This window comes from Lepus europaeus, chromosome 11, assembly GCF_033115175.1.
Source record: "Lepus europaeus isolate LE1 chromosome 11, mLepTim1.pri, whole genome shotgun sequence".
Taxonomy (NCBI): Eukaryota; Metazoa; Chordata; class Mammalia; order Lagomorpha; family Leporidae; genus Lepus; species Lepus europaeus.
In genome coordinates, this window is record NC_084837.1 from 17,334,199 (window position 1) to 17,362,181 (window position 27,983).

A 27,983-nucleotide genomic window follows, 5' to 3' on the forward strand; every position below is an offset into this window, starting at 1 on the left:
TTCACATCATCCTGTATTGGAGCCTGTGAATTTCACTGTATAAATTCAATCACATCAGGCTTACTTCCAAAAATATACATCTTTTTTGTGATTATCATCATAAATTTTTTTTCCTATTAGCTCATGACTACTAAAATATGAGAATGTTACTGAATTAAGCAGTATGCTACTTTTTTAGGTATCATTTATTAGGTATAATTTAGTCAAGGATTTCCTTGAAGTCCATTCAGAATTGTGACTACTCAGAGAAGATACTGCAAAAGATCCTTGGAAATATGCCAAGCACAATTAGTGCTTATGTTTTACAGTCTGCACAAGAGTTGGACATACTGATATTTTCAGTAAGGACAACAGTAGATCAGTGCCAGCACTTACAACTATTGATGTTAAGTCTTCACTTTCAAATCGCCCAATTGCCAGCTCCAGAGACTTATACATGGCTGCAGAGACACGCTGAGTAATCAGACGATTGAGGTCTATCGACCTGCCCAGGAGCTGGGGGACAGAAGGGCATCAGGATTAGTAAACATGAAAACCTTAGAAGCAGCAAACAGCAAACAAACAAGCAAAAAAGAAAAAAAATCTCCCTGCAACTATTTCAAAGAATAAGCAAAGTTTACTCATAGAAGGATACAGTAGAAATTTTTAACATTTTAGCCCCACCGTTCCCCGCGCATGCCTGAGGTTTCCACCGTGGCTGCCTCACCTGCACGTGCCTCTGTTTCAGCAGTGTCTCATAGCGGTTGGACGGCGGGAGGTGGATCGTGGCGCCCTGGTTCTTGCATTCCGATCGTAACCGTTTATCGAGAAGTAAACTAGAAGACAGGCCATTTCCACTCATCGTAAAGTTCAATAGAAATGTCAGATCAAACGATCCAAGATTTCATATCAGAATCACAAACCAGATACTCACCTTCCTGCCATAACCTTATAATATGCAAATATCTGGTCAGCCAGCTTGTAAACAAATTGGTCAAAACATAGATTCACCTGAAGAAAAAAAAAAGTATGCATTAGATTTCCATTCCCTAAACCAAGATCAAATAACGCACTTTAAAAAATGCAGTTTTTGAAAATTTTTATTTAATTTTTTATTTGAAAGACAGACAAACGGAGCTAGATCTTCTACCCACTGGTTCTCTCCAATGCCTGCACCAGGCTGAAGCCAGGAGTCTGAAACTCAGTCTGGGTCTCCCACATGGTGGCAGGGCATCTGCTGCTTCCCAGGCTGCACATTAGCAGGGGGGCGCATCAGAAGCAGCGTAGCTGGGACTTGAACGGGTGCTCGGAGGCGGGCTGTACTTAGACCTGCTGCGCCAAATACTCACCCCCATCCCAACAAAAATCTCCTAGGTAATAACCTGAGGCTCTTCTTAAAAAAGAGAAACTAGAAATAATCTCACTATCCAACAAGAGCTCATTAAGTTACGGTGTGATCACTACACAGCCACTGAAAATTACATCAGGGCCTTTCTTACTAAGAAAAACAAACTCCCCTAAATGCACAAGAGTATGGAAAAGTCTCTCCTTCACCACATGCTCTCACGGGTTCATGTGCATCTGGGGTCCCAAAATGGGCAGCTCCTGCCTCTGGTCTGGCTTCCTGGGAGCCAGGGCCTGAGGGAGCTGGGTGGCACTGGGTGTGACCTTGGTCAGGCGATATCCCCAGACCTGAACTCTCAAGTGCAGATGAGCCTTGCCCCACCCACTGAACCACCATGAAAATGTGCTCAGAGGCAAGGGGACCCGGAACTAGGGGGCCCGTGGGCAGAGCCTGGAGGGACATCTCTGCCCTTTGTCCACCTCCCATCTCCAGGGCACTGTGCCACGTTCCTGAGGAAGTACTTCTAGGTTTTCATGAGGACACGGAGCAGTCCTAGTTGCACTCAGCAATTTTTCTGAGGTTTAAATTCTCTTGTATCTTAAACCAGAGAATACGGCTCATCTCTGCAGCTGTGTGGATGCTGACCAGGCCATTTCCACACTTGTGGGAATCTGTCCTCAACAATTCAGCGCAAATCAAAAATTACGCTCCTAGAATTTTGTCGAAGTACTATTAGGGAACCAAAAAAGCAAAGACATAAAATCGGGGTTGGTTCACTGCAAAGATCACGTTCCGCAGAAAGCAGGGGACCCGGAAACTGCCAAGTGTCCAGTGGGGACGCACATCCTACCTTCATCATGTGTGCAGACAGAGGAACGCGCACAAAACACCTGTTCCACTACTGAAACTGCTTTGTGGTTGTGGGTGTTTAGTTACTAAGCTTGCATCCCACATTACACTGCCTGGGTTCGATTCCCGGCTCCAGCTCCTGACTCCCCTGGCAGGTAGCAGTGAGGGCTCAAGTCACTGAGTTCCCACTGTCCACAGGAGAGACCTGGTCTGAGTTCCTACTTCCCTGTCCTTTAGCAGGAATCTGGGGAGTCAATCAGAGGATGGGAGCCCTCTGTCTAGTCTCTTCCTCAAATAAATAAAAAACAATTAAGAACTTTTAAAATTTTTTTTTATGTTTTAAAGTTTAAATCTGTTGGATGGCCCAAGTGCTTGGGCCCTGCACCCCATGGGAGACCAGGATAAGCACCTGGCTCCTGCCTTCGGATCAGCGCAGTGCGCCAGCCGCAGCGCACTGGCCGCAGCAGCCATTGGAGGGTGAACCAACGGCAAAAGGAAGACCTTTCTCTTTGTCTCTCTCTCTCTCACTGTCCACTCTGCCTGTCAGAAAAAAAAAAAAAAAGTTTAACTCCGTTAAAACTCAGAGAAAAAGGAAAAAAAAATTTTTTTGACAGGCAGAGTGGACAGTGAGAGAGAGAGAGAGAGAAAGGTCTTCCTTTGCCGTTGGTTCACCCTCCAATGGCCGCTGCGGCCGGTGCACCGCGCTGATCCGAAGCCAGGAGCCAGGTGCCTCTCCTGGTCTCCCATGCGGGTGCAGGGCCCCAGCACTTGGGCCATCCTCCTCTGCACTCCCTGGCCACAGCAGAGAGCTGGCCTGGAAGAGGGGCAACCGGGACAGAATCCAGCGCCCCGACCGGGACTAGAACCCAGTGTGCCAGAGCCGCAAGCGGAGGATTAGCCTATTGAGCCGTGGCACCGGCTGAAAAAGGAAATTTAATTAAAGGAAATTAACAGGATTGGCAGTGTCTGGACTTTTACCTCTGCCTCGATTTCGTCGTAGAGAAACTGCTTGTTGAACCTGGTGAGCGCGTAGTGGGCACTGTCGTTGTACAGGTCCAGGGAGTAGAGGACGTACCTGAGGAGAGTGGTGGGTGGCGGTCACTCCCCAGCCACCCCCCATGGACATGGAGCCCTCAGCCTCCTCCTACTCCACAGGAAATGTCACTGGCGTTTTCTCCCTCCCACAAGAGAAACACAAGCACTTGCTCCAGACACCAAAGCGTGTTCCTGCTAGGAGCCCCTGGAGGCCGCACCTGCAGAGACCAGCACATCTGCCTAGGCCAGGGAACACAGGAGGAGGGCCTGGCCGCCGAGCCCTCGGGAGGGGCACGCTCACTAAGGCCACGCCCACACAAGGCATCGCTAGTCACGCTTCAAACTTCTCACCACAGCCTTCACGTTTCTCTTCAATGACAAAATCAAGTTTTCTTATTTTAAGAATGAACTATATGACTTAAGAACAAAGACAAAGGAGGATCCCACATCTCCCGCTGACCACAAGTACAGCACTGGGCCTGTGGCCAGAAGAAGGCTCACCTCCCAGGAGCGGCCGGAGGCCTTGGGTGGCCGCCAGTGCAGGGAGGAGCCGTGCGGGCAGGTGAGTCCAGGCAGTAGAGGCCCCAGCCTCGGGGAAGGCCCTGCCCTGCAGCTCTGGCTCCTTATGCTGCTCCTAACACTGGAATAGGCTGCTGGCTACTCTGCGCACATAGAAGCTGTGGCCACCCCACTGTGGAAGACGACTATTCTGTGACTTACCCAGGCACTAGGAGAGACTTGTGACAGGGACACACAAGTGTCCCTGGGCTGGTCCCCACTCTTCACCACAAAGCACTTCCCATTTTATGGCTTTCCCTCCCATGGATGTCACATTTCATCCTGGCCCACAGTCCCCCGAAACAGCTCTTCAACCTGCACCTCCTTTGCCAGTTTACTGTGGGTCAGAGGCTGTGGCCTCTGTGGCCTCTGGCTGTGGTGGAAGGGCGAGACTAAGCTAGGATGCCCACCCTGCAGCCCTCGGTGCGCCCGGCATGGCCACACACCAATGGCCCATGTGCAAGGCCCAGGCTCATCTCATCTCCCTGATCCGGGCTGTGTGCCCAGGATCTTCCCTGGCACTCAGGTGAGACAGCAACTCAACCTGTTCTGCCTGAGCTTGAGATTCCGGTCTGAAGCCAGGAAACCGGCTACCTGTATTACCAGGAAACACGACTGCAGATGGCACGCGAGAAAGCAGTCCAGCGTCCCTCATCTACTTCCCGGGTCCCAACTGCCTCGCAGGGCCCCCAGGGACCACGAACAAACAGGCCCCGCGGGATGCTCACTCCATCATGGACGCCTCCTTGGTCTCCAGGATGTGGTCGGTGAGGATCCAGGGCATGGACATCTCAATGGGGAACTGGATCCTCCTGCCCATGGTCAGCTCCAGGAAGAACTCTCGGAACCACAGCTGGGAGAGGTCACAGCACTGCTGCAGTGTTTCTTGAGGGGTTCAAAGGACACCATGTCATCTTCCGCACACAGGCAGAGATTTAGCAGAGAACACACGGGGAGGGCTCTGAGCCGGGCGACGGCTCTGCTGCGCTCAGCCTGGAGCCATGCAGCATGGACAGGAGCGGGGAGGGGACGTCGAGTACCTCCCAGCAGGGACAGGACCAGCACGCGTGTGGCCGCAGGGGCCGCCCATGGAACCTGTGCGATCTGAGCAGTCAGTGTCCACCCACCAGCAGGGACCTCACAAACCTGTTAGGCCCCTGGCGGGATCGGGGGGAAATGTCCTTTTTAAAAGGAGAAATGAAAACAAGCTGACAGGTTGAGCATTCCTTATCCGAAACTCTGAAATTCTGAATGCCCCCCAACCCAAAACTTTTCTGAGTGTCGTTGACCCTACTCCTCAGGTGGAAAATTCCATACCTGATCTCACGTGACGGGTTCAAGTAAAAACGCAGGGCACTGTAAATACGGAAAGTTCTGAGAAATGCATTGCTAGGCAACCCTGTCACAGTGCAAGAAAATCAAAGTGTGCACTTACTCAGACGGACGGGCACAGTGTCACGAGGTGACAGGGTCGCTGGGACCGCTGTTTGTATGTGGTCAGCCACGGCCTGCAGCACCACATGGCACACGTCTGTACAGAGTCACCCTTCGGCTCTCTGTACGAGGTAGACGTGATACGTAAGTGAATTTTGTACTTAGACTTGGGCCTCATTCCCAAGCTATCTCATTATGCCTATGCAAATATTCCAAAGTCCAAAGTGGGGGGAAAAAATCTGAAACACTTCCGGGCCCAAGCATCTGGATAAGGGATACTCAACCTGTACTTCACTTTCACTCGGAATAAAACCAACGGCTGGGCGGCTGGGATATAGCACTACATGCACACTCTGAGGGGGGTCCGGCTAATGCAAAAACAGAGGCACATTTGCAAAAAAAAAAAAAAAAAAAAAAAAAAAATTCCACCCTTTCACAGAGTTAACAGCCAAAGCATTACTGTTTACCCCAATACTGCAGCACCCCCAGCCAAGACGGACAGGCCTCCTGCTCTGAGCAAGAGGCGGTGGCAAGGGAGCGGACATGGACGTCTCGATGAGGACACAGGCAGACACACGGAGGGTGGGGGCACAGCCACTAGTGCCTGGTTAAGGTGGCTGGGCATCGCCTGCAGGGGGACACCTGTCACCTTCCCAAACATCAATGCCCATAGAAGCCATTTCTGATAGGTATCAATGCCTGGGTTGTGATCAAGAGGTCGGATTCCATTTACCTGTTTTTCTGACCCCCAGGTAGCAAAAAGACTTTGTGTTCATCGTGCAAGGCCAGTCACGGCCATGAGCTCTCACCCGTCTAAAGGCCACACCTCATGGAGGCCAAGGTCAAGGCCAGGGCTGGTGAGGGAGTAGGGGGGAGCCTCAGGACACAGGGCCATCGCCACGAATGTTAGGACGCGTCACCACCTGGGGGCACGACAGGACCGGAGCAGGGAGCGGTCAGGCAGGCGGAAGCATTCTAGGGTGTTAGCCGTGTTAGAACATGCCAGGCCGGACGCCGCTCGGCAGTGTCTCTTACCACTGAAATTTATCAAGTGAGTGTAGAAGAAGGACTCGCGATGAAATTTTTCTATGTCCAATATGGTGGGCCCCTCAAGGCTACTTCTCAGGGTTTTCTTGGAACCACTTTTGTCTGCAATGAGGGACTCTAGCATGGTTCTCACCATGTAAAGCTGCATTATCCAAAGAAACATTTGTGGGGGAGAAAATACACACGGTACATTAGTGATGCCCAACGCGGAGAACCCGCCAGAGAAGGCCTGCTCCGCGCGCGCCAGCAGGAGCCGGGCCCTGAGCCGCACACCCGAGCCGGGCCCCGGCTCCTCCGAGGGGGTCTGGGTGCCCGTCTACGCGGCTGAGTTGCTGCTGCTTTGGGGGAAAGAACCGCTTGGAGTGGAGCAGTTCAGCTCCAAGCCACAAACATCAACGAGAAAAACAAACGTTGTCTTACCACCAAAGGTTAAGAGAGGCGGATAGGTGTACGACTGCCTCAGAAACGCGTTTACCACATGCAAGAGCCTTTCCATGCCCAGAGACTTGAGCTGCCTGAGCAGCTCGGCAGAGCTCAAGGACTCGGCCATGGTGCGCACCAGGTAGAGCTAGACACGGACAGACAAAGGAGGGAGAGGCGGAGAGAGCCGTTAGTCACACGACACACAGGCCCCGGGCAGGGGTCACGCGGACAGACGCGCAGGACGCGGGCCAGGAGGCTTCCTACGGCGCCAGCAACGTGCTTAGCTGGTCACTTTCTAAAGGACGGAGGACGGGAGAGATTTAAAAGCCTCCGAGGCAGAGGCCGGGGAGAAGTACCAGGCCCCGGCACGGGAGGAGAGAAGCAGAGAGCGAATTAGAGCAGGTGGGAGAGGGAGGGAGAGGCCCATCACGGCCCGCCCATGTCAGGGGCGGCCTGCACACGCCGGGCCAGAGGCCAGGGCTTAGGATTTCCCAGCGTCTCTGATCCTTGGGAATGCTCATTTGTCGACTCAGTGCAAAAACTACTGTCACACAGACACCCAGGAAGAAAGACAGAGTAAGTGGGTACACAAAGACGACCCTGGTGTTCTGGGGACAACAGCTGAAGTGGAGTCAGATTTGCTCCTGAGAGCAAAGGAACACATCAGAATGGCAGAGGTGTCTCCGGCAATGGCAGGTCCACGTGGAGGGGGACAGAGCAGTGGCAGATGAGACACACGCAGGACTGGATTCGCCCCAGCAGAAGACGGCAATGCCCTTGTCGTTTTGTCCCTGGCTCTGTCGGCCCTGTCCGCCCCCAGCTCAGGACAGCCCACCCCTAACCCCCGCGCCCGGCACAGGGGACAAGAACCTGCGTGCTGGAGGGTCCCACGGCGCGCCGTGGCACTTTGATGTCAAAGCCACTCTTGGGGTCCTTCTCGCCCCGCAGAGCTGGGTCGTTGAAGGGCTCGTGCCCTGTCTCCCAGTCACACACCGTCTTCCTGATGGCCTGCAGGACACTGAACAGCCCTGGCCAGTTACCACCGAAGCACTAAGAGCTGAGACCCCTGGGGACAATCACAGCCTCTCCTCCCCTCACAAACAGGCTCTGGGAACAGCCAACGCAGACACAAATCCCCTGGGGCAGGGGAGAGTAGAGCGGAGCACGAAATTTTAAACAGAGATTATTTCTTGGGACCGCTGCTATTCCCAGAAGTCCCAGTTTAGCTCAGCTTGCAGCCATTAGCCCAGAAGCGATCTTTGATTTCACTGCAGCAAGGTGGCCCGAGTCACACCCAGGGAGAGGAAGAAAACCACACATAGGCTGCTCCCCCAAAGCTCAAAGATGAGTTCACCCTCCCGACAGGAGGACACTGGGCCTGAGTCCCCATCGCCAACAAGGCTCCAACGTGCGGAGACACAGGGAGCCCACAGGCACCGTGAGCAGGCCCTGGTCACCCTGTGGGGAAAGTTCTGGCTAAAACTCAAGTTACTATGAAAGCTTTGCAATTCGGGTCCTTTCCTTGTCAAATGCTGGCCACCATGGCCGGGGCGGGGCTGGGCTGGGCCGGAACCGGGAGCCGGGAACTACATCCCTGTCTCCCACATGGTGAGCAGGGTAGGAAGGAAAGCAGCAAGCACTTGGGCCATCTTCCGCTGCTTCCCCAGGTGTATTAACAGGGACTGCGATCAGTATCGCAGGTGGCAGCTTATCCTGGCCCCAAGCACTTCCTGTTATCTTGTGCACTTCTAATAACTGGAAAGAGTGAGGCAAGGCCTGCAAGGACACGTGCCTGAACACGGTTCCGAACACACAGCGGGCCTCCCATCATCACGGGCGATAGGCCGAGCTGCAGACCGAGCCCTCAGGGCATGGAAAACAAACCTTCTCCAAACGCCTGGGATCGGAAGTGCTTCAGATTTCTGATTTCTTTAGCATTTTAGAATAGCTGCATATATGTGGGTACTTCAAAAAGTTTTGCAAAAACGGAATTAATAGAGATATTTGGTCCTATGTGTTTTTAAAGCCATGTATTTTCCACCAACTTTTTGAAGACTCCTAGTACATAAAGAGAAATCTTAGGGGTGGGATGCAAGTCTAAACATCACATCCATTTCACATACACCTTATACACGTGAAGGAAAGTTTACACTATACCTATTACATTTTATACTATATATAAAGTTTATACTATATCTATTAAATTTTATTTATTTGAAAGGTAGAGAGATAGGGAGACAGAGAGACAGAGATCTCCCATTTGCTGATTCATGCCCCAAATGCCTAAAATGGCTGGGGAGGGCTGGGCAAGGCCAAAGCCAGGAGCTAGAAATTCTTATTTTTTTTTTTTAAATAAAGATCTACTCATTTATTTGAAGGCAGAGTTACAGAGAGGCAGAGGCAGAGAGAGGTCTTCCATCTTCTGGTTCATTCTCCAAATGGCTGCCAACAGCCAGAGCTGGGCCCATCTGAAGCCAGGAGCCAACAGCTTCTTCCAGGTCTCTCATGCAGGTGCAGGGGCCCAAGGACTTGGGTCACCTTCCACTGTTTTCCCAGTCCATAAAAGTACTGGATCAGAAGTGGAGCAGCTGGGGCTAAAACTAGTGTCTATATGGGATGCCAGCACCAAAGGCGGCAGCTTTACACACTTTGCCACAGCATCAGCCCCAGGGACTAGGAATTCAATCCAAGTCACTCAAGTAGGTGGCAGAGACTCAAGTATCAGAGCCATCATCTGCTGCCTCCCAAGGTCTGCATTGGTAGGAAGCTGGAATCAGAAGCAGAGCTTAGACTTGAGCCCAGGCACTGGACATGGGATGCAACTATCCCAAGGGCATCTTCTGTTTTTTATTTAGGATTTCATGTATTCATTCAAAAGGCAGAGTTAGAGAGACAGACAGACCTCAGGGATCGTGTATCTGCTGGTTCACTTCCTAAATGGCTGTAAGGGTTAGGGCTGGACCAGGCCAAAACCAGGAGCCTGGAACTCCATCTGAGTCTCCCACATGGGTGGCAGGGGCCCAAGTACTTAGGCCATCTTCTACTGCTTTCCCAGGTGCATTACCAAAGAACTGGATTAGAAGTGGAGCAGCTGGGACTTAAACCAGTGCCCATATGGGATGCTGGTGTTGCAGGTGATGGCTTTACCTACTATGCCATAATGCTGGCCCTCCAAGGGTATCTTAACCACTGTGCCAAATCCCTGCCTTAATATTCTTAAAAATTTTGTATAGGAAATAAGGTTTCCCAGTGTAAAATGTTCCACTTATTTGCATTCAAAATACTTTGGATTTTGGAGTATTATAGATTTTTGGAGTATAAAAGAATTTTTGGGTTAGGGATTCTCAAGCTACCCAAAATTTTATTTATGCTACAAATCATAGCATGCTAAGTTATAAATGTATCCACAATAAACAAGAAAATGGGTCCAGAAATTTTGTGAACCCCTACAAGCCAAATTTTACAGAGATGCCCATTGAGAGTCTGCTTTACCTAAAAGGCTCACATTAGAGAGAAAATAAGCCTGGACCTAGCGCTGGGGTGCAGCAGCTTAAGCCTCTGCCTGTGATGCCGGCATCCCATGCAGGCATCAGGTCATGTTCCAAATGATCCATTTCCAGTCTGGCTCCCTGTTAATGAGCCGGAGAAAGCAATGGAAGATGGCTCAGGAGCTCAGGCCCCTGCCACCCATATGGGAGAGCTTGCAGAAGCTCCTGCTTCCTGGCTTCAGCCTGGCCCAGCACTGGCTATTCTGGTCATCTGTGGAGTGAACCAATGAATGGAAGATCTGTCTCTCCATCTCTCCTTTTTCTGACTCCATCTTTCAAGTAAATAAATAATTTTAAAAAGGTGGGGGGCAAGTGCTGTGCCACAGTCCCATATGGGCACCGGTTTGAGTCCTGGCTGCTCCACTTCTGATCCAGCTCCCTGATAATGCGCCTAGGAAGGCAGCAGAAGATGGCCCAAGTCTTTGGGCCTCTGCACCCACATGGGAGACCCAGAAGCAGCTCCTGGCTCTTGGTTTCAGATCAGCTCAGCTCTGGCCATTGCCACCATTTGGGGAGTGTACCATCAGATGGAAAACATCTCTGTCTATGTGTCTTTCAAATAAATACGATGAATCTTTAAAAAAGAGAGAGAGAGAAAAAAAACAAGCTCCACATCATGACTAGATTTCCATGCGAGTTTTGGCAGATGTATAGGACAGGCCAGGGAAAACACAAGCAAGATTACTAAAGATGACACACTTGGCGAGGGAGGCAGAGTTGTGTGGGGCCATGGGTCCCCACCAGCCTTGGGGTCCTTGTCACTGGACTCCTAGATGCTCTGCAGTGGACCTGTAGCTCAGATTAGCGTCTGGCCCCACTGAATTACACTTAGAGGCGGTTTGAGGAAAGTATCTGGAGATCTGGGGCTCAATGGAAACTGAACTCTGCTCCCATTAGCAGCTAAGCTCCTCCTGCAGTGGGGTGGGGGGCTGACCTCTGGATGACATTCTTCTTCTTCTTGATGGCCTGCCGCAGCGGCTCCCGCAGCGTCACCTGGGAGAAGTCCTGCAGCGCTGCGTAGACCGTGTGCCGGATGGCGTGGTTGAACACGCTCTCCATCCTGCCCATCAGCACCTGCAGGCCCTTGATCATGGCAATCACCTGCAGAGGACAGGGCCAGCAGTTGCCTCCCCTCAGCCACCCCGGAGCGGCTGTGTCCCGCCACTGACCACCCAACACTGTCTCTGTACCCACTGCCCATTTGGGCGCCATGAAGGCAGAGATGCATCAGAGATGCATCGGACTGAAAACACATCCCTTTCACTTTTGAAAGGGAAGACGGCGTGAGGCCAGAGACAGTGGAGAGACGTCCTCACCTCCACCAGGGCAAACTTCTCCTCGCTGGTGTAGTTGTAGCGTGTGGCACGCTCATACTCCTCGGCGTTGTCTGGACAGTCCTTGTTGGAGTACTTGTCGGTTGGGTGCACAAGTTTCCACGAGTACTGGTGTGGTCAGAGAGAGAGGAGAGACATTCCGTGCTGAATGCAAGATGTGGGACTTTCGGTCTGCGTTGTATGACCACGGCCAAACCACCAAGAGATCAGCCCTCTGGCGGCTGCTGCGTTCTGAGAGTCACATGTGCACACACAAACACACGTCCCCTCTCCGCAACAGGCAAAGCACTCTGGCCACGTTACTTCAAGTTCAGAAACATACCAGGCAAAATGACCGGGGTGTTCTGTGTTGAGTATTTAAAATGCCAGGCTTCTTCATCACCATTGAAAAGAATTTGCCTTTCAAAGGATCGTGTACACTTTCAAACTGGTTATTTTTAGCTGATCAAAATAAATCTCCAAAGGAAAAATCTTTCCCGATGTACAGGTATCCAAACCTCTGTATGGCACCAGAAGCAACTTTAATTTGTATATATTTGAGAAGCAGACACACACACACACACACACGGAAAGAAAGAGCAAGAGCTTCCATGTGCTGTTTAGTTTTCCTCCAGAATGGCTGCAATGGCTCAGCTGGAGCCAAAGTCAGGAGCAAGGGTCTTAATCCAGGTGGTTAGGAATCCAATTACCTGAGCCATCACTGCTGCCTCCCAGGGTCTGCGTTAGCAGGAAGCTGGAGCCAGGAGCAGAGCTGGGTATCAAACCCAGTCACTCCCATGTGGGATATGGGTGTCTTTAACTGTTAAGCCAAACACCCCCCCCCACCAAAGACAATTTACTTAAGTTCAACAGAAGATGCATCTAGAGCTCCCAAAAGAAAAAGTTTTTAAAAAATGAGAATTAAAGGCCATCATAATGGTACAAATTTAATTCTAACACACATATATGAAATACACTTTGAGCCACCTTAGAAACATTGCTATTTCTAGGGCTAAAGATAAAAAGCCAATTCATCCTTGACCCAAAAAATCAAAGTGAATGCAAAAAAAAAAATGTTAGTTACTTTCTCAATGAGTTCAGGAAGAAAAGCACTTCTGACTAACCAGAGGGAGGCTATACTTTCAGCTCCTTGAATTCCAAATGCACGCGAGCACCGCACCTACCACTTCCATCACGTGTGCACTCCACTGCGACAGCAGCTGCAGGCCTTGCAGAGCCAGATCGAAGAGCTTCCGGTACTCGGCGTCTGTCTTCTGGGCCTCCTGACGGCCTGACCCTGTGACTACCTAGGGCACGGCAAGCAGGGGCGGCAAGAGAAAAACCACAGGCACGTTTACCCTCTGACCGTCATCCTCGCTCTGGGAGTCGGTGCATCCCGCAGCCACACATGGTAAATACAGAAAGATGTGGGCACAAGAACCCTCCACCACCACCAGAGGTGGCAACCATGGAGCCCAAATAGGCGCCCCCCGCTCGACAGCTGCCGACTGCCTGCTGGGATCTCCAGGACACAGACAAGGCGAGCCATGCGCACAGGACGCTCCCACTTCACTAACGGAGAACTGACATAGCATGTCCACATGCTTACATCAAATAATGAAGACTAAAATTTAAAAATGGCTACCTGTATGGGAGAAAGGGACGGGGAGAAGGCAAACCACGCGTCTCTGCATATAGTTCTTTTGGCAGTTATGACATTGAAACATCAATATCAATTATGACATTGAAACGTCAATTATGATACATGATTAAATTAGAAGGAAAAGAGCGATCTCTCTAACACAAAAGAGAAATCAAGCAATACTGGAACAGCGTATGGCGCTGTTATCACGACCACTCAGATGGAAAGCACTCAGGAGACTTTGAAACACCATGATCCGATGTAGCATCCCTAAAGGAGACACTCCAGAGATAAAACTGCCTGCTAAGGAAACCGTAAAACAGTTCTTAGCCACCACAATTAGCTGTGCGGGTATTGCTTTTTTTTTTTTTTTTCTTTTTCTTTTTGACAGGCAGAGTGGACAATGAGAGAGAGACAGAGAGAAAGGTCTTCCTTTTGCCGTTGGTTCACCCTCCAATGGCCACCGTGGTTGGCGCGCTGCGGCTGGCGCACCGCGCTGATCCGATGGCAGGAGCCAGGTGCTTCTCCTGGTCTCCCATGGGGTGCAGGGCCCAAGCACTTGGGCCATCCTCCACTGCACTCCCTGGCCACAGCAGAGAGCTGGCCTGGAAGAGGGGCAACCAGGACAGGATCGGTGCCCCGACCGGGACTAGAACCCGGTGTGCCGGCGCCGCAGGCGGAGGATTAGCCTAGTGAGCCGCGGCGCCCGCCGGGTATTGCTTTTTAAAGACAAGCTCGTGACACAAATGAAATCGGATTATGCTGCCGTCTGTAAGAACCAGCGCTTTCAGCATGGGAGGAAAAAGACAAAATCACAGCAAACCAGACATGGACTGACTTCAGAATGGTATTTAAAAATGATGATATTTAAAAAAGATGACGCTGGGAAACCTGTTATTTGATAAACTGACAGATAAAGCAGAAAAGACCAAGATATTCCATTTCTTCCACGGGAATCACTGTTGAGGGCAAGGCACCACTGCTATCAGTTAGGAGGACGGAGCTGGAATACGATCATCCGGCAACCTACTGAGTTCATGAGTTAGGCACTGTTCACTGCCATTGGTTTGTGTCTTGCAAGATATGGTCCTTATGGGGCCAGCATTGCGGTGGAGTAAGTTAAGCCTCTGTCTGTGGTGCAGGCATCCCATATGGGTGCCGGTTCAAATCCCAGCAACTCCACTTCCAATACAGCCCCCTGCTAATGGCCTGGGAAAGTAGTAGAAGATGGCCCAAGTGCTTGGGCCCCTGCACCCATGTGGGAGACCTGGGAAAAGCTCCTGGCTCCCTGCTCTGGCTGTTGTAGCCATCTGGGGAGTGAACCAGCAGAAGGACAACCCCTCTCTCTATCTCTCCTTCTGTCTGTAACTCTGTCAAATAAATAAATAAATCTTAACAACAACAACAAAAAAGGTACAGTGTCTTTCTCTTTCTCTCAGTAAGGATTTAACTTGGATCCTGGGGCAAATATGTAAAAATAAACCAAATGAGCTGAATGGGGAAATCTAAGCAATGGCCAGCTATCTAATATTTTGGGACACCTGTTGACATTTTTAGGTGTCACAATCATATTATGATTTAGTTTTAAAAGAGCCATATAGAGATACATAGGAGGTGTTTCCAGAGGGAACGTGTTGCTGCCTGAAATTTGTTTCAAACTAATCGAGATGGAGGCACAGTGCTGGGGGCAGTCCCTGAAAGGGCCCAGGCCAAGAAGCCCCAGTGCTGGGACCTGACATGTTACCAGGCCACACTGTCCCCTCTCCCCTTCTATGAGTGAATACTTACATAATGGGAAGTTAAAAACAAAAAAACTGCCCAGAGCATGGTACTCGCCACTGTCAGGAAGTGACCAGATCTGATGTGTTTGGGGACGCCTACTGACCCATGCACACTGCACCACTGATACCCAGTGCATGACTCAGAGCTGGCCCGGCCCCAGCTCAACACAGAACCTTACCTCCTTGTCAAAGAAACTGAGCAAGCATCCTGAAAGTGAGGTTAATAGCTCCATTTACAATAGCATCAAAAAGAATAAAATGCTTCAGAGCAAATTTAACAAAAGAAGCATAAAACTTGTCTTCTTAAAAATGCTAAAACACTGTTATGAGAAATTAAAGAAGGTTTAAATAAATGGAAAGATATCTTATGTTCTAGGATTAGGACATTTAATATTGCTAAGATGACAATGTTCCCCAAACTGATCTATAGACTCAACTCAATCCCTATCAAGATTCTAGCTGCCTTTTTTGTAGAAATTGACAAGCTGATCCTAAAATCGATATGAAAATCCAGCACATCACAGTGTTGGCAAATGTTGGAATTCTCAAACTTTCCAATTTCAGTCTTACCCTAAAGTTAAGACAACATAGTGATCAGCATAGGATTTACATTTTGATAAATGGAAAAAGAACTGAGTCCAGAAATAGATCCATATTATTACAATTAATTTCTGATGCGAGTGTTTTTATGAGGAAAGAATTCTTTTCAACTATCGTGCTGTAAAAACTTACTATCCCCATACAAAAGCATGACACTAAACCCGTCTCACATCATATGCAAAACTTAACTCAAAACGTGTTATAGAGAGAAATCTAAGAGCCAAAAATGGCAAAACTATTACAGAAAAATGAGGGGTAAATCTTCTTTAATATGACACCAAAAACATAAGTGACTGAAAAAAATATATAAAATTGGACATCAAAAATTAAAAACTGTGCCTCAAAGGACAGCATCATGAAAGTGAAGACAGCTCACAGAATGGGGAAATAAGTGAAAATAACCTACCAGGTAAGGGACTGACATCTAGAATGCATAAGGCACTCATACACTCGATAGCAAAAACGGCAAATCACCTGATGTTTAAGGGCTTCCCATCAAGCTGGTTTATAGTCACACCCTGATGGTCCTGACTTCTACCCTGCAGGCTGTGGCAGCCCCTGCAGTGAGACGGCGCCTCCTACTGGGAAGCTGGCCAACGGCAGGCACACCCAGCCCCTCACCAGGGGTCTGCACAGGGGCCGTAGATGCGGAGGCACTGGGACTGCCAGGCCCTCCTCCAGGCTTTCTGGTTCCACAGTGACCAGCGTGGTTGGTAGGTGGGGCACAGGGAAGCTCATCGCCCTGCACGGGGTAGGGCCAACGTCCGCCACAATGTTCTCCCTGGAGGTAGGGACCTGAGGATCTTGAGGAATCAGCCAGTCCTCAACACCAGGTCTGCGTCCCCCTGGACTACTCAGGACACACAAACCAGGCTGTCACTGCCCTCTGGCCCTGACCTCACTGCCTGGCCCACTAAGATGTGACAAGTGACATCCTGCTGCTCCTCCCGGTCAGACAGCCTGGCGGCTCTCGCCTCACTTCTGGCACCCCACACACCAGGCAGTCAGGCTGCAGGCGTGGACAGAGGTGCCCGGCCAAGATGGGGCACAGCAAAGCTGGAGGGAAGTAAAAGCAAACCCCGGCCGGCGCTTCGGCTCACTAGGCTAATCCTCCACCTGCGGCGCCGGCACACTGGGTTCTAGTCCCGGTTGGGGCACCGGATTCTGTCCCGGTTGCCAGCTCTCTGCTGTGGCCCGGGAGTGCAGTGGAGGATGGCCCGAGTGCTTGGGCCCTGCATCCCATGACCAGAAGCACCTGGCTCCTGCCTTCGGATCAGCGCAGTGCGCCGGCCACAGCGTGCTGGCCACAGTGGCCATTGGAGGGTGAACCAACAGAAAAGGAAGACCTTTTTCTCTCTCTCTCTCACTGTCCACTCTGCCTGTCAAAATAAATAAATAAATAAATAAAAAAGCAAACCCCGCCTCCTGGACCCCTGGACCCACTGCTGGACAGTGCTCCTTGCTGCAGCCCCAGAACCTCTGGCTCACCTCTGGCCTTGGCACTTCCTTTCCCTTTAGACACGGAAGGGGTCGGGGGTCAGAACTACTACTTCCTTCTCCATCCCTCTTCTAGCTGCTAAGAATTGCAGTACTACTACAGACTAGGAAGTGCCTTTAACACTCTCTGCTCGGTCTTGTCTTTTGGCATTTGCATTTACTTTTTCTGATAAAAAGATGCCTTTCATACAGCCGGACAGACACCAGTAATAGTAATTTTGCCACCTTCTCAACTGTAAGGGCGCTTTTTAAGTGTTCGACACTAAACGTTCTTCAAAGCCACTAAAGCTATTATTTGGGTGCAAAAATGAACACAAAGGACAGGCAGGTGCACGCGTGGCCCTCGGGTGCCCCATGGGTGGCGTGGGGGTGCACGCACCTCGCTGTTGCTGTAGCGCGCCAGCTCCGAGATGAAGCGCATGTGGTCCTCGCGGATCTGGATCATCTGCTCGCAGATGTTGTACTGCGGGCTGCTGCTGGAAGACGTGCAGGTCCACCTGGCGGGGGAGGGAAGGCCCTGCGTCACCAGAAGAGGCCGCAGCACGGCACTGATGCAACCGCTGGGGCCCCTCTGTGTGGCACCAGGCTTGTTCTTAAAAGGTCACTGAACAAACAAAACAAAGACAATGTGGCAGAGAGCCCCTGTGTCCCACAGAGCCTCAGCCATGGCCGTGGGGCCTTGGCAGAAAAATCCGCTGAGCCCTGAGCCTGAGATGTAGCTTTCACTGGTCTAAGTCACGGCTGAATGGGGACCATAGGTTGGCTACGGGCGCCCGCGCTCAGTGGAAGTCAGTACCAATCCAGGAGAGTTAACTGGCTCTGTGGGATCTGTAAGGAAGGGGACCGTGTGTGTGTCGTCATTGGTCATTGTGCGCTGAAGACCGGTTACAGCAGAGGCCAGACAACTGTCTGCACAGAGCCAGACAGTAAACATCGCGGATGTTTTTGGCCCCACTGTCTGTCACACAGCCATCCTGTTCCTCTAACACAACCTTTCAAGAACAAGGACCTTACAAAAATGGGCCTGGCTTGGGTTGGCCCCGCTGGTAGTTCTACTGTAGCTTCTGTAACACACATGCGAGCCTCCTGCCCCCCACAGGAGCTGGTTGCTAAGCATCCACTAGCACACCACTGGGAGTGAGAGGGCTTTTACACCCGTGTTCCCCACCAGCTCCGTGCAACCAAAATCCTCAGCTCGATGAAATGTTCCACATCTACGCGGTCCAATGCAGTAGGCTATGAACATTTCAAATGTGGCTGTGCTTCTAACGAAATGAAATTAATTGTATTTTTCAATGAACTTGAATGTAAACGGCCACACGAGGCAAGGGCTGCCTGTCGGCTGTGAGAACGTCAAGCGCTCTTTCTAGGTATTTCACAGGGGGCCGCAGAACCGCACAGGAGGCTCCGCAACCGGGCAGCTCTGCTCTCCTCCTACCGGGATTTGTTCTCCTCGTAGTGGGCGCTGGTCTTGATGTATCTTGCCAGTTCTATCTGCATATCCCCGAACAGCGGAACCACCTGGAGCTGCTGTACTCAAAGGACAAAACACCAGGGCCATTATGTATGTTTAGTCACCAAATACATAAGCTCCCAGAACATGACTGAGGCTAATAATTACTGTGGGTTGAATGCTGCCTCTCCAAGTCACTTATTACCATAAAATAAATAATTACCATAAAAGAAATAAATAATTTGCAGTAAATAACCTGCAAATTCACCTTGAAAAGAACAAAACAATTTTAAGTACCAATTTAAGTAGCAAATTATGGTTTTAAGTATCAATTTAAGTACCAATCTACATTTAAAAACTATGCAGATGTTAAAATTAACCTATCTTGTTGCTGGATCTACAGTCATTTTAAAAAGCTATATTTCCATATATCAGCAATAATAATAAATTTAATGAGAAATACATAAAAAATTTAAAAATAAGCATAAAAACGAAAAAGATATATAAGACCCCCTAAATAAAAATACTGTCCCCATACTTGAGTATTAGAAGGCTTGGCATTTTTCTTAATTTTCATTTTAGCTGAAAGGCAGAGTCAGAGAGAGCTCTTCTATCCACTGGTTCACTCCCCAAATGCCGACAACAGCCATAGCTGGGCCATGCTGAAGCCAGGAACCTGGAACTCACTCCGGGTCTCCCGTGTGGGTGGCAGGGAACCAGGTACTGGAGCCTTCATCTGCTGCCTCCCTGGGCAAGCACAAGCAGGAAGCTGCATTGGAGGCGTGGTAGCAGGGACTCAAACCAGGCGCTCTGACATAGGACTTAACTGCTGGGCCAAAGAGCCCATCGGGCTTGGCATTTTTTAAATGTCCATTCTTCCTAAATTGCTCTATTCATTCAATGGAATCTCAATCAATATTCCAGGATGGAAAACGGCTTTGTTTGGAAATTGTGGATGTACATCAGCAAATCAATTCTAAAAAGTATTTCAAAAGATGGAAGGATGATATCTGAGGCAATCTTAAAACACAAAACTGTAAGCCTTGTACTTCAAGATCATTCGGGCATCATGGCCATGGAGCAGGGATAGACAACTTAGAGCCACAGGTGGAGGTCTGACTTCTGACCCAGCTAATACCACAGGGCAATGGGGGAAAGGTGGTCTTTGCAGTAACTTGGCAGGGTCAACTGGACCAGGAGGAAAAAACCAAAAACCAAGAATGCAAATTCCTACCTCACACCATACACTGAAGCTAGTTCCTGGATGACCGCTGTAGATCAAGGCAAAAAAAGGAAGCAATGCTTCCAGAAGCTAACACAGGGGACTTGCATTGTGGTGTAACAGGTTAAACCGTCACCTGCAACGCCGACATGCTATACAGGCACTGGTTTCAGTCCCGGCTGCTCCCCTTCCTATCCAGCACCCTGTTAATGCAGCTGGGAGGGCAGTGGAAGGTGGTCCAAGTACTTGGACCCCTGCACCCATGGAGGAGACACCGATGAAGGTACTACATTCTGGCTTTTGCCTGGCATAGCCCCTGCCATTGCAGCCATTTGGGGGAGGAAACCAGTGGATGGGAAGATCTCTCCCTCCCTCTCTCTCCCCCTCTCTCTCTAACTCTGCCTTTCAAAAAAATAAAATAAACCTTAAAAAAAAAAAAAAGATAAGCCTCGAAGGTCCTTAGGCTACTGACACTGAAAAGACATGTGCCCTAGGACCCCTGTCACTTCTCCTCAGTATGTATCCAACGGCAGCCACACCAAATCAGCTGCATTGTCTGCACCAGGAGGAACCAGAAACAGAGGGGACAAGTAAGCTCGTGTGATGGTGAGGCAGAAGACCACGGCACACTGAACACGTAAGAGCCACAGCCTCAGACTCCCGCGACTGTTTGTCTCACCAACAAAAGTTGGGGGAATGCAGCGAGAGGCAATAAGATGACAAACAGCCTGACTCCATTTGTACCAAGTTCACTCCAGGTAAAACCAATGCAGCAAGACGCCTTTGCAGACTGGAGGAGAAACCCAAGACGCTCTCCCTGCCTCCTCAATGTTCTGTGATCTGGGTCATGGTCGCACAGGGATTCATTCTGCAAAAGTTTAAACTGTACAATATGTCAATAAAAACATTTATATTAAAAAAAAAAAGTAACTTACCTTGAAGTACTTGTCAATTTTGGACAAGTTAATTCTTTTCTTGGCATCTAGTTTATAGATGTTACTGACACTTCCATCCATCAAGTACAGACCAAACCCCATGACCTGAAAAGCCACAAATGGTGCAAAAACACTCAGACCAAAAATGTAATTACCCATACGACATACATCACAATTCACTCTTGCTTTTCCTAAAAGCTCCTAGGAAATGAATAGCTCTCTCTCACATGAAGCTATCCCTTTATGTGGACCCTTTCTGGTTACTTCAGCTTCCCCCCAAGGCACACATCCCAGAGCCAACCCTCGTCAAGCTCAGGGCAGTGCTAGACTTGGGACAATTTACGCTGACATTTATGAGACAGCTCGCAACTACTGTCATCATTTGTGGTCTTTCAATAGTAACTTCACTCCCACTATGAGTGTGTTAATAAGCAGTGGCAGGTGCAAAGGTTAGAACACTGGACAAGCACCGTGACTCAACATCACTCAGTGCTAACTCAGCTCACACTGAAGGTGGAGCAGGGGTGTGTGTGTGTGTGTGTGTGAGAGAGAGAGAGAGAGAGAGAGAGAAACTGCACTGAATATTCTATATCCTCAGACAGTTCCCCAAAGCAGTCACAAAGATGTATTTTTAGGCTGCTTCTCTGGTGCTTCAAATGCATTCCCCCCCCCCCCCCATGATTTCATGTTACAAACGTTTGTTGAGGTTCCAAACCAGCTGCTAAAAGCTGAAAAAGCAAACCGTCTACTAGACTAACCTGTACAGCAGGATATTCTAGAACTATCGGGTCCAAAAAGTGGCTACACGTTTAAGTCAGTTTCAATGCATAGGTATGGAAAATGTCCAATGTGGCACAGCAAATGCCCATCTCAGTTGCTCCTTAGAGGCTCATGGCTAGGGCTCCTGCATCAGCTGGCACAGACACAACACCTCTGCCATCCCAGCAAACTCCAATGGGTGGCGCTGTTGCAGCCCTGACCACTTCCCGGGGCTTCCTGCACCAGGAAAAGGTGGGAGGCTGGATGGGCCGGACTCGCAGCAGCGGGTTTCCCAGGGCCATCCTGTGCAGAGGGGCAGCTTGGAGCAGAGGGAACAGCAGAGCAGACTTCTCATTTTTCCAATGAGAAATGCAACTGAAAACCCCAATTTGAAACATAACAAAAGTAAATAGAGTGAACCAGGCAAAATCCACTGTAATTAAGGTGAAACAATATGCAGCTGGCTATCTATGGCCACAGCGTCTACACCCAAGAATTCAACCAACCATGGCTTAAAAATATTAAAAAACAAATGCATCTCTACTAAACAACCACACGCCTTCTTTTCTTGTCATTTCCCCTGAAGAATGCAGTATAATAACTATTCACACTGTATTTAAAGTATATGGGAGGCTGGTGCTGTGGCACAGCGCTTGAAGCCACCACCTACAGAGTCAGCATTCCACGTGGACACTGATTCGAGTCCTCGCTGCTACACTTCTGATCCAGCTTCCTGCCAATGTTGCCTGGGAAGGCAGCAGAGGATGTCCCTGCATCCACATGGAGACCCTGATGAAGCTCCTGGCTTCAGCCTGGCTCAGCTCTGGATTTTGTGGCCATTTGGGGAGTGAACCAGCAGATTCTCTTCCTCTCTCTTTGTAACTCTGCTGTTCAAATAAATAAATAAATCTTTAAAATAAAATAGAGTATTTGGGACGATGTATATAGGTTCTGTGAAAATACTATGTCATTTTATATAAGGGACTTGTGGTCCATGAATTTCATTATCAATGGTGGGAAGATGGGGGAACTTGGGGGCAGGGGCTCCTAGAACCAATCCCCCGAGAACCCCAAGGCACAAGTAGAAGAACCTGTGACCCAGGACCGCCTGGCCCATGACAACCCTTTCCTATTGTCAGCGTGTGGTTCACTGGGACACGCTCATGGGACATGCCGAGGGCCTGCAGGGGGACCGGATGCTGCCCGTGTCCACAGCAGCATGAGAAAGGACTCTGGAGGAAGTGCAGCCTTTGTGGAAGCTGGTGCCTCGGCGCTGCTGGGGGCTGCCAGCCCCACACACGTACTTTGAGAAGCATGTGTTTCTCGCTGGGCGTCAAGTACATCCTGTTCTCGTAGTAATCCACGCACAGATTCACGATGTCTGCCAAGAGCTCTTCGTAGCCAGAAATGACTTCGAGCTGCTGCTGGAGAGACTGAAACACAGAGCGGGAGACCTGTGCCATCCGCTGCTCCCAGCCCCGCCAGGGACGGCTCACGCGGGTGCATCGGGAAGGCAGGCCTTACTTGCGTGATCTTGTTGTGGTTTGCCAGGAACATGGATAGATTCTGAGACTCCTGGATGGACTGTGGATCTGCCATTTTACGTAAAAACTGAGCAGCCCTTTGAAAATAAGAAAGAATGAATCCCAACGTGCACTGATGCACTGATTTTCCAAAATGCTTGGGAAAATGAGGATTCCTGCCATCCCCGCCCCTTGCAGTTATCTGCAGAAATGTGGATCTTGCAAGCTGGCTAGGAGTTCAGCCTCTCTTTTGCCCACACAGATGTGACATATACAACTCCAGAGGACTTACCACCCTGCTGTCCACAGCTGAGGGACCTCCCCACCAGGCCCCTGCACTTTCTCCCTGTGGCTGCCCGAAGCCCAAAGGGCTGCTCTGCTCAGTGATGTCCCAAAGCCATGCGACGAGGCCACAGGGCACCCTGGGGTTCTTTGCTGGGAAAACTCTAGGCCACCATGCCTCCCGACAAGAACACCTGTCTCTGGCGTGTCACCTTAGGGACCAGTGACGCCCCAAGTCACCAGTCGTGGCTCAGCTACCAATCTGCAATAATCCAACCTGACACCCACCCAAGGAACCCGCGGTGAGGTCCAAGAATACCGCGAGGCATATGCTCAGTGTGTGAGGTCTCCGCAGGAGGGTAGAGTGAGGATTCTGCACACCCAGGGCTGTCTCCTAAGGCAGTGTACAGGAAACTGCCCCATAGAGATATGACTACACAACCCCGAGGCCTGGTGTGTTAACTGAAGCAGAGTGCCCATGGCCAGGTCTGATAACCTACGCAATGCTCACTTCACCCCCTTCCTCCTTAGCAACAAGCCCCAAATTCCTGTAGAGCAGCAACACACCTCACCTCCCGTGCAGCATAAGCTGCGACCACGTGCCCAGGAGATACAATGCAAAACCCTGAAAAGCACTTTAAAATTGACTTATAAGGAAGAGCAGGGACTGCCTTCGCTCCTTCTTCCCTGGTGACTGGAGCTCAAACACTCATCTTGGACCACGAAGAGGGGCAGGATGACAGTAAAGCAGCAGGAGTCCTGGGTCCCGCTCCCCATGGCCCCATCGTGAGCCGCAGATGATCTAACTGGGGACTTTTCAGGGAAGGGAAACACAAACCGCATCTTCTCCAAACCACTGTCCTTCCCGTGAGCTCTCAAAAGTTACATGTAGTTACACCTAATAGTAACTGATACGCTAACACTCGTTGCCTCTTTAAACACGTTCAGTTTACTGATTGAAGTCGCTGCTGGGGCAGGCAGTATGTCGATGGAGGAAGGGATCAACAATGCCGTTTTCTCTTCCCTCACCATCATCAAATGGCTGACCTGGCATCTACGCCCAGAAGCCATGGTACTGGTAGCTCCCAGCTGGGTGCCAAAGGGAGAGATGTACTTGCGGGTGTGGGGGCAAGGGAGGAGTGGGGGTTGCTGTCTGGGCAAGTGCCCATCAGAGGCCACAGGAAGAAGTAGCTGGAAGGGCCACTGAGGTGCCCAGGCCCACTCTGCTGGGCTCAGGGGAGCCTGGGGTGGTGAAGGCACCTCGGAGCTGATGCAGGAAACAACCCCTTCTCCCAGCATTCCACGGAGCAGCCGCATCCTAAATCTGCTTTACAGACGGGACTCTAGAACAAAGGTGCTGCTGCTAAGAGAGAAAAAGTAAATCTAAATAGCGAAAACCACTGGTGCCAGCCACGCCCCCACTTCCTCATCAAAGCCAAAGAGAAAGTTGTGCAAGATCACTTAGCGAGTGACGTGCGCTGCGGGGAGCAGCAGCTGCCCTCTAGGGCTGGGTTGCTTCTGCCCCAAGAACTTCACCTTGCTCCAACCAGCGAGTCACACGTTTAGCATCCCACAAACTCTGTCACCAAACAGGGACAGCTCCAGAATGTCCCACCCGACAGGGGCTGACAGGGCAACCCCAGAGCTCTCCCTACTTCTGACAGTCTAGGCTTCCGTGCACGGCTGACCGCACAGAATGGGACACTGTGCTACCTCCCAGGGAAAGGCCGAGAACTGCAGGTGATTCTGCCTGTTCCCCCTCCCGCCTTGTCCCCACATTCCAGTGGGTGCCCGGTCCCTAGTCAGTTTTATGATGAAGACACAGCAACAGTTGTATGATCTAAGACACGACATAAGTACAGCACATTCTGACACGAAGGAAAGTTTCTTCCAATTTAATTTTGGAACTAAGATTTCCTCCACTACTGCTTAGGAACAGAAGCTAGCATCTCATGCCAGCCAAATGCGTCTTCGACAGCACTGAGCCCAGACGTGCTGAACAAAGTCCGTGAGAAGACAGCTCGCTGTGTATGCCCGCTTGTGCCTGCTGCCCCCCACCCCAGCCTTCCAGAAACACAAGCTGAGACACTTACCCAACTCCACGGAAGTTTGCTACGTTTAAAAAAAAATTCTTCAAGCATGAGAGGTGTCTGGAGGACCTGGAAGCCCTATGTGGCCCCAAGACATCCCATGGCAAGGCACAAGCCATGTCTGCCTACCACTGCAGTGGGGCAAAGGCGGTACCATCTGATGCCCGAGTCCCCCCTGGAGCTGCAGAGCCCACCTGGCCCCCGGCCAAGACACTCACGCAGCCAAATGCCCGTGTTCCAGGAGCAGGAAGTGCATCCTGTGCCTGTCTGTCTCCCCAAGGGCGCCGAGCACCCAGAGGTCGGGCTTGGACAATGGAGCATGACCAGGACATGCAGGGCCCATTCCAGCCATGACTCAAGCCCATGACGTAGCAGCACGTGGCACCGTGGCCCTGCGTCGGCCAGCAACCCCTGCACCCAGCCCAAGACTGGAAAGCAGTCGCCGCCACCCCGGAGGCAGGTGCGCGGCGCCCAGGGGATGCACGCGAGCTCACCTCTTGTAGGCCGAGTGGTCGTTCTTCACGCTGCACTTCATGTTCTTCAGCTCGTCCAGCACGGCGAACATGTTGATGAACTTGCCCAGCGTGATCAGGTAGGCTTCGGACACGAAGTCCTTCCTCCTCTCGGCGTGGCACAAGCGCCTCACCTCCCCGCAGAAACGCTCGATGGCGTTTCTCTGAGAGGAGCAAGGGAAGGCAAAGGAGCTGCAGTCAGCGGTGCGTGGACGCCACGTCCCAGCTTTAAGCACAGCAGCGGCACTCCTGTCACTTGCTGGCAAAATCCCCAGCCCCTGAGGCTCCAGTCTTTCCAACTCAGCAAAGCAATCCCCACCTGCCTTTGCTCTCTCACGGTGGCTACTCCTTTTGCACTTTACCAACTATGTCCCCAAAGTAAAAGAACAGCAAATGTTCCAACAAAACATCTATAAAATAGAGGTAACTTTCCGAGGTCAAGGGGGCACGGGTGGGGTTTATTCCTCTTGGCAGCTTTATTATAAAACGAAAAGTAATCTCCTAGTCAGTTCCGTCTCCTCCCTCTGCCAGAAGAATCCGCAATTTAAGTATCTTTCCAGGGCCCGCAAGTGCCACAGTGGGCTAAGCCACTGCCTGCAACGCCAGCCTCCCCAAAGAGGACCAGGTGCCAGACCCGGCTGCTCCACTTCTGATCCGGCTCCCTGCTAAAGTGCCTGGGAAAGCAGCAGAAGACGGCCCAAGTGTGCCCATGGGAGACCCAGTGGAGTTCCAGGCTTCGGACTTTGGCCTGGCCCAGCCCCCAGCCTCCAGCTGTTATAGGCATTTGGGGAGTGAACCAGCAGATGGAAGCTCGCTCTCCCTCTCCCTCCCTCTGTTAACTCTTTCAAATAAACAAACAAATATTTTAAAAACTTTTTCCAAAAGGACTACTTTAAAAAGCCACAGGTCCCTGCAGCCACTTTATGCCTAACTAAAAGGGCTAGAAGAGGACAAGGCCAGGGCTGGGATCCCCAGGGATTGGCAGTCAGGGTGAGGCTGCAAGATGGAAAACCCAGTGGAACTGCAAGTACAAACTGGCAGAAAGTTAAAAAAAAAAATAGAACTGGGAACCAACAGCAAGGAGGCACCATGAAGGAAACACACATCCACTCTGAGGCAGAGAGAAGTGAAACACGACGGGAACCCTGGCGCTGTGCAGGGCCCTGCTTCCCGTCTCGGAGACCGCGGCGCTGCTCTCCCCGCAGGCCCCGTGTGCACCAGGGGAACCCAGCAGCGCCTGCTCTGCAAGCAGCTGGCCGCCTTACCTGGAAGTACATGAAGTTCATCAGTTTGGTGACCTCAGGCTCCAGGACCTCCACAGTTTTCTCATAGATTTCCACTCTGTTAGGCTGCTCATTACATTTCACCTGGAAATGAAGAAACCAGTGTGACCCACAGGGCCTTCCACCCAGCTGAGGGCCTGCCACAGGAGGCCTCCCTGCCCCTACCCCTGCCCTTACCCCTGCTGCCCCTGCTCTGCAGGACCAGGGTGGAGGTTGGGGAGTGGCTTGGCAGGGACTGGGGCGGAGCCTGGCAGGGCTGGGCGAGGGCAGGGTGGGGCGGGGCCAGCAAGGCCTGGGCTGGGCAAGGACAGCAGGGGGATGGGACGGGGCCCTGCAGGAGGGTGTGGCCTGGAGAAATGAGGGTGTGGATGAGGAAGGCAGTAGGGCACCTGGGGGATGGCCCGGGAGCAGCTTCTCCAGGTGTACAACATGACGGCGTACTCTTGGCCTTCCTCCAGCATCTCGTTCTGCAAGGGCACACGGAACAAGCATGAGAAGAGACGCGGCGCCAGGAACCTGAGGCTCTGTCAGCTACCACCACACTCCCACGGCTTCTCCAGGCTGGAGAGGGTGTGAACGACCAGCAGGTGCCTCCACACAGGGACAGCCCAGCCCAGAGAGGCCACAACAGGCACTGCAACTCCGCTGCACTCCATCCTGAACGACCTGCTGGCAATGCAGACCTGAAGCTGGGGACATCAGGAGGACTCCGGGCAGGAACCGCCCCCCAGAGAGGTGCCTAGCTCACACCAGCCCCCTGGTTCAGAGAGGACCCAGAGCCAGGGCTCCCTGCCCTGGACGTGCGAGGGACAGGCCAAAGTGTTCCCACAGCACTTAGAATCTAGGCAGAGTGTCCACGGGAAGGGGGCTGTC

At 51.1% G+C, this 27,983-nt stretch overlaps 1 protein-coding gene across 1 annotated transcript in view; it reads right to left on the reverse strand.

The window, feature by feature from the left end:
• CYFIP1 (cytoplasmic FMR1 interacting protein 1) overlaps window positions 1–27,983 on the reverse strand; it is a 95,304-nt gene that overhangs the window by 35,673 nt on the left and 31,648 nt on the right. Inside the window, exons 4-21 of the mRNA XM_062205027.1 lie at window positions 27,500–27,577; window positions 27,093–27,194; window positions 25,810–25,991; window positions 22,945–23,041; window positions 22,725–22,853; window positions 20,662–20,766; window positions 18,490–18,581; window positions 17,431–17,548; window positions 12,716–12,838; window positions 11,535–11,660; window positions 11,153–11,319; window positions 7,541–7,688; window positions 6,236–6,389; window positions 4,495–4,651; window positions 3,152–3,248; window positions 914–990; window positions 707–815; window positions 376–495 (exon numbers count right to left, since the gene is read on the reverse strand). Of these exons, the coding sequence (XP_062061011.1) occupies window positions 376–495; window positions 707–815; window positions 914–990; window positions 3,152–3,248; window positions 4,495–4,651; window positions 6,236–6,389; window positions 7,541–7,688; window positions 11,153–11,319; window positions 11,535–11,660; window positions 12,716–12,838; window positions 17,431–17,548; window positions 18,490–18,581; window positions 20,662–20,766; window positions 22,725–22,853; window positions 22,945–23,041; window positions 25,810–25,991; window positions 27,093–27,194; window positions 27,500–27,577 (2,181 nt within the window). The remainder of the gene's footprint in view (window positions 1–375; window positions 496–706; window positions 816–913; window positions 991–3,151; window positions 3,249–4,494; window positions 4,652–6,235; window positions 6,390–7,540; window positions 7,689–11,152; window positions 11,320–11,534; window positions 11,661–12,715; window positions 12,839–17,430; window positions 17,549–18,489; window positions 18,582–20,661; window positions 20,767–22,724; window positions 22,854–22,944; window positions 23,042–25,809; window positions 25,992–27,092; window positions 27,195–27,499; window positions 27,578–27,983) is intronic.